General features: G+C 32.8%; 1 protein-coding gene across 1 annotated transcript; it reads left to right on the top strand.

The window, feature by feature from the left end:
• Positions 1-776: 776 nt before the first annotated feature.
• Positions 777-3,359, top strand: LOC131001627 (geraniol dehydrogenase 1). Its single transcript, XM_057928166.1, has 5 exons — positions 777-1,251; positions 1,371-1,484; positions 2,104-2,617; positions 2,715-2,868; positions 2,948-3,359. Exons 1-5 carry the CDS (start codon positions 1,154-1,156, stop codon positions 3,148-3,150), a joined length of 1,083 nt encoding a protein of 360 aa, XP_057784149.1. The 5' UTR covers positions 777-1,153; the 3' UTR covers positions 3,151-3,359.
• The last annotated feature ends 2,641 nt before the right edge of the window (positions 3,360-6,000 follow it).

Below are 6,000 nucleotides of genomic sequence, written 5' to 3'. Positions count from 1 at the left end.
GCACTTGAATTGGCGGTAGTTAGTAGATGGTAGTAGTACATTACTCTGCGTTTGGTAGGAAATTTAGGACGATGAATTTATTGTCATCTAATTTTGCGGTTGCATAACGTATTTTCAAAATTTGAAGGGGTGTAAACGTAATTTTTATAAAAATTGAGAAAATAAATACATATAGTACTATAAGCAAATATCACATGAGATTTGCTCCAGTAGATTTGTCTTGATGAATGCGATGCAATTAAATAATTAAGGATGAAACAACTTCGCTTCATGTGTGCGTGTAAGGGGTTAATGCCTAAGGTCAAAGGTTTTGGGTTCGAGTTCCCTGTGGCGCGGTCATTTGATTTCTTTATGTAATATTGTAAATTTATCAAAAAAAAAAAACGACTTCGCTTCATTCAATTATAAAATACGACATCAATTTTAGTATTTTTTTTTTTACATGGTCATATGACTCATATAGTCATATTTATACCAATTGAGTATATCTATGTTATGTCATCACAATGAAAACGGACGAGTATACAAAATAAGAAAAAATAATAATAATTGAATAATTATAATAAAAAATCTAAAATTCACGTGCAAAAGGAAAATTTATTAAAATTTAACACTATATACAATTAACCCTTTATGTTATCACGTTTTAACCCATGAACCATAATTAAAGATGAATGTGTAGACTTTTGTTTCATCTAGTGATGTACGTACATTTGACTCAAAATTATTGCACATCTCCATAATTCCATAAAAAGCAAAGCTCCTATACACGTAGATCATCGCCAATCCATTTTAGAGGCTCAGCAATCTCAACTTGTCTATTCTCTATAGCTCGTTCATCGACAATGTGCTAATGTTTGACATTTCAGAGCATACCACAAATAATACCTCCACCGCTAGGCTGTAGAGTTCGTAACCATTTTTATAATGCCAAAGATGAGTGTAGATTTTGTGTGAAAAAAAGGTGTTTTAAATCCATTAATCAAGTAGTTGCGTAATTGCGTCTACTCTCCCCCTACGGATAACGCCACTAAAGAAGCTTCAACTCCCGCCATAAATGCCCACCTTCCACGCTTCCTCATTATATCTCAACTTCTGCTTCATATTTTCTTGCCCCTTTTACTTCTAATTAACAATCGCAGTAAAAAGAGTAATGGCGAAAACCCCAGAAACAGAGCACCCAGTGAAGGTCTTCGGATGGGCAGCCAGTGACAATTCTGGAAGCTTGTCTCCATTCAAGTTTTCTAGGAGGTTGCGATCGTTTGATGCTAACAATTCTCTTTAACTTTCAAGATTTTTTATCTGGGATGCTCAAAGTCTACTACTTTTTGTTGATTTTCGGTTTCTGTTTGTTGTTTGGATGTGTGCAGGGCTACTGGTGAGAGTGATGTGCAATTCAAGGTTTTGTACTGTGGCGTTTGTCACTCAGATCTGCACATGGTCAAGAATGAGTGGGGCGTTACTCACTACCCGATTGTTCCCGGGTAAGTCTTCTAAGAGAGAGAGTATTGTGTAGGGAGAAGTTGTCGTTTTTATCTATTTTTAGTTGTACTTTAAAACTTGATTTCCTTTCATCTCTCTGTAGCTATCATATTAATGTTTATATCAACAGATTACTTTACCCTGTTTTTTTAAGCGGATTACTTTACCCTGTTGTTAGTTAAACATTTAATATTGCTTTTGCAAGCTTTATGCTGATCTACCATGGAGTTCGGGTGTTTGGGCCAGCTGCTTTTGTAGTCATCTCTAAAAATGTTAAGCTATCCTATGTTTGATCAAATTGTTTGCAAATCACTGCTCACAACAACTTTCAAGTGAAAAGTTTTATATTGTTCTGAGCTTGGAGCTCAGATATATTGTTGAATAGTTGTAGTTTTTGATGCCATTGTTTGCAAATCAGTAACAATGACATCTTTCAATTGAACATCTTATCTGTGCTCAGATGTCATCTTGAAAGATTGTGGAACATTTATAGAATTGTGTTTTCATCTGTGAGCTTCTATGAATTGCTGTTTGCCATAAGCAGTTATGAATAAAGATTGAAACCAAACAATGAATGGAGTTTTGATGATGGATATAACCAAAAGAGTTAACCTTATGCAGGCATGAAATAGTGGGAATTGTAACTGAAGTTGGTAACAAGGTGGAGAAGGTGAAGGTTGGCGACAAAGTTGGTGTGGGGGTCTTGGTTGGCTCATGTCGCCATTGTGATCAGTGCAGCAATGATCTTGAAAACTACTGCTCCAAGCAAATACTCACCTACGGTGCCCCTTATCTGGATGGGACCATCACTCGTGGAGGCTACTCCAACATCATGGTTGCAGACGAGCATTTCATCATCCGTTGGCCTGAGAACTTTCCCCTTGATGCCGGGGCTCCTCTCCTGTGTGCCGGCATCACAACTTACAGTCCGCTAAGGTACTTTGGACTAGACAAGCCCGGGCTAAGAGTTGGTGTCAATGGTCTTGGTGGCCTAGGTCACGTTGCTGTGAAATTCGCCAAAGCTTTTGGGACGAAGGTGACAGTTATCAGCACGTCTCTTAGCAAGAAGAAGGAAGCTATTGAACACCTCGGAGTGGATGAGTTTTTGGTTAGTCGCGACCCGGAGCAGATGCAGGTAGAGATACTGCATCACTATTAGTCCAAATTCTTCAACTTGTTAAAACTTTGCAATGATATATTGTTTTATTCTATATCTGTTTGCTACTTGCTAGGCTGCAATAGGCACACTAGATGGCATCATTGACACAGTCTCCGCGTCTCATCCAATTGTGCCGTTGCTGAGCCTGTTGAAGCCACACGGGAAGCTCATCGTCGTTGGTGCACCAGATGCACCCCTGCAGCTTCCTGTTTTCCCCTTGATCCAAGGTTAGCGACATTGTGCATACTCACTTCTTTCTGTTTCAATCCGTGCAACGCCTTTTACAGAATCCAAGCATAACAACAGGTAGGAAGACCATAGCTGGGAGTGCAATCGGAGGGTTGAAGGAGACGCAGGAAATGATTGATTTTGCAGCCAAGAACAACATACTACCGGATGTGGAGATCATACCGATAGACTACATAAACACAGCTATGGATCGACTGCTGAAGTCTGATGTGAAGTACAGGTTCGTGATCGATGTTGAGAAGTCGTTGAAACCTGAGTAAGAAGTGGCTCAGAAATGCGTTGATCTTGTTCCATCTTTTAGTATGAATAATGGTGTAGGCTGGCATTTTAGGCCAAAAAGACTGATGCTGAATTCTAAGGTTGTGATCAATCTGTTTTATGTTACATTTAAGGCTTTGATGGCACATTTTGAAACTCCTATGTTATGTGATTAGTTATGTTTGGTATGCAGCTTTGGTTTCGTCTCCCAGATTTTGAACTTTTGTCTGTGTTGGAGTTTAGCTTCAGATTGTTAAACTGTTTGTTTCGATGTCCCAGATTATAGTATTTATTCTAAGCGAAAATACACTCATCCCATAAATTATTATTTTTTCAAATTTTAGTTAATACTTATAAATTGACTTAATCATTATTTTAACTTGTCGGAGTAATGTAATTGAAGTTCGAGCTAATGTAATTGAAGTAACTTTGGTATCCAAATCTGAAGTGATCGGCCAAATGCAGCGAGTTAAAAACAAAAAAATCATATACATAATTGGCAGTATAGAAATGTGATTACTCCATTCCACAAAATCAAAATGAATTGAAATGGCTACAGGCGGCTACGATTTTTTATTTTTTATGTTAGGGTTAATTTTTTGTATTTTTACACAAAAATTGGTTAATTTTTAATTTTTTTAATAAACTAATTTTTAAATTTACTATTGGAAAGTGACAAATTCCATATATTACCTCTATAATTTATTGTAGCAATTTAAAAAAACATATTGTGTATTATAATTCATAAAATGCAACCACTGCTTGATAAAATCACAATTGCCACCATAATTTCATTTCACTCAAATTTTCTTTATTATTATTATTATTATTATTATTATTATTATTATTATTATTATTATTATTATTATTATTATTATTATTATTATTATTATTGATCCAAAATTTACAACCAAACAATGTAATATCGACAATCAATATAACAATTGTGTGTGCAATCAAAACACCAACATCATTATCAATTACAAATGTGCTTTTGATGAACGTGATGTAAAATTCTAAAATTCCTTAAATATTGGGGTTATTCTCGGAAAAATACCCGAAGTTAATCAATTTTTTAGTTTATATCATGGCCTTTTTTATCAGAAAATACATGAATTTAAAATTGATTCTGAATCGTCCCACGATCGACAATTTTGCCCAAATTCAATTTGAATAATCCACTGATTAGGGGGTTTAAGGAAACAATAAATCTATGCAGCCACATTGTGGCCACCCACACACTAGTATAATAAGGATAATTTTGTTTTATTTTATTTATTTCTTAAAATAAAAATAAGATTTAGTTATTTTACTATATTCTCTACATTGTACTTATTTTTTTTTTTTTGCATTTTTTTTAATTTATTTTTTAATAAAAATAAAAAAGTTACCAAAAAATTACAAAAAAATAATTACAATGTAGAGAATATAGTAAAATAACTAAATCTTATTTTTATTTTAAGAAATAAATAAAATAAAACAAAATTTTCCTTATTATACTAGTGTGTGGGTGGCCACAATGTGGCTGCATAGATTTATTGTTTCCTTAAACCCCCTAATCAGTGAATATGATAAAATAACTAAATCATATTTTTATTTTAAAAAATAAGTTAAAGAAATTAAATTATTTTTTATTTAGATAAATTGTGGGTGGCCACAATGTGGCTATTTAGCATTACTCTTAAGGAAATATGCAGACTAATAATAGGGAAGAATAGTGCAATTTCTCCCAAGTCTAATCTGGCTAGTCCAACGGCGGCTTGCAATTTCTCACTATGACATCAGATTAGATTTGCGAGAAGTTGCCTGTCGTGGGATGATTCATAGTCAATCTTAAATTTGTATTTTTTGGCAGGAAAAAAAAATCATGATATAAATCAGAAAAATTGACAAATTTTGAGTATCTTTCGGCAGTAACTCCTTAAAATATTCGTTGATTATTTGATATTTTCAAAAAGCATGGAAATTTCATGTGTACACGTTGAGATAAATACGTGGATGAAATAGGTAGAAACAACATTATACTATCATAATGAGAAATCAAATATCATAATTATTTAAATGTATCGGGCCAACATGTAAAAATATGAGATTCAAGTAGTTACTATAAAATCATCAAATTTTGGTTGAACACGGACTTTATAGAAATGAACCTTTCAATTCGTAAATTGTACAATATAAATTTTTTGATATTCATATATTTAATAAATAATTAAATTTTAAATATAAAAACTACAATAAAATAATATTTAATTTTTAAAATATACTTCATCCGTTTCATTTTAATAGGTTCATTTTTTTTAAACGTCCCACTAGAATAAGCTCGTTTTTTATTTTGAATAAAAAAATATACTCCCTTCGTCCATCAAAAGTATAACACTTTTGGTGGGCACAAGTTTTAATAAAATTGATTGTGATTTTTATGTAGTGAAGAAAAGGGTCCCACTATTTTTTGAAATGAGTGGTTGAGATTGAATTAAGATTTATTTTTTTTGTAAATAAATGGTATTTGTAAGGATAAAAGATAAAGAAAAGATGTGGATTCATGTTTAAAAAAAAGAAAAATTTCATAATTTTGATAGATATTTAAAATGACAAAAATGTCATATTTTTTGTGGATGGTGAGAGTACTTAATTGATGTGGATCATATTATGTTTCTTTTAAAAAATAATTTTTTTAATATTGGTGTCCAAAAAAATACTCTTTCGTGCATAACACAACACGAAACTAGTTTTATAGCAAAGGCAATACACGCGGCACAAAAATAATCATGATATATCCATGTCAATCCCATTATCAGATTTAATTTAATTTTTTTTAAAGGCATTATCAGCTTTCAAATGGTTGCATA

This window comes from Salvia miltiorrhiza, chromosome 8 (assembly GCF_028751815.1).
Source record: "Salvia miltiorrhiza cultivar Shanhuang (shh) chromosome 8, IMPLAD_Smil_shh, whole genome shotgun sequence".
NCBI lineage: Eukaryota > Viridiplantae > Streptophyta > Magnoliopsida > Lamiales > Lamiaceae > Salvia > Salvia miltiorrhiza.
The sequence above is the reverse complement of the archived record's forward strand: the minus strand, read 5'-3'. Positions and strand labels throughout refer to the sequence as shown.

What these genes read in the sequence shown, in the direction of transcription:
- LOC131001627 (XM_057928166.1), top strand. Translation starts at nt 1,154, where the DNA reads ATGGCGAAAACCCCAGAAACAGAGCACCCAGTGAAGGTCTTCGGATGG. An exon ending in CCATTCAAGTTTTCTAGGAG is followed by an intron (nt 1,252 to 1,370) that starts GTTGCGATCGTT and finishes GGATGTGTGCAG; the next exon opens with GGCTACTGGTGAGAGTGATG. An exon ending in CACTACCCGATTGTTCCCGG is followed by an intron (nt 1,485 to 2,103) that starts GTAAGTCTTCTA and finishes AACCTTATGCAG; the next exon opens with GCATGAAATAGTGGGAATTG.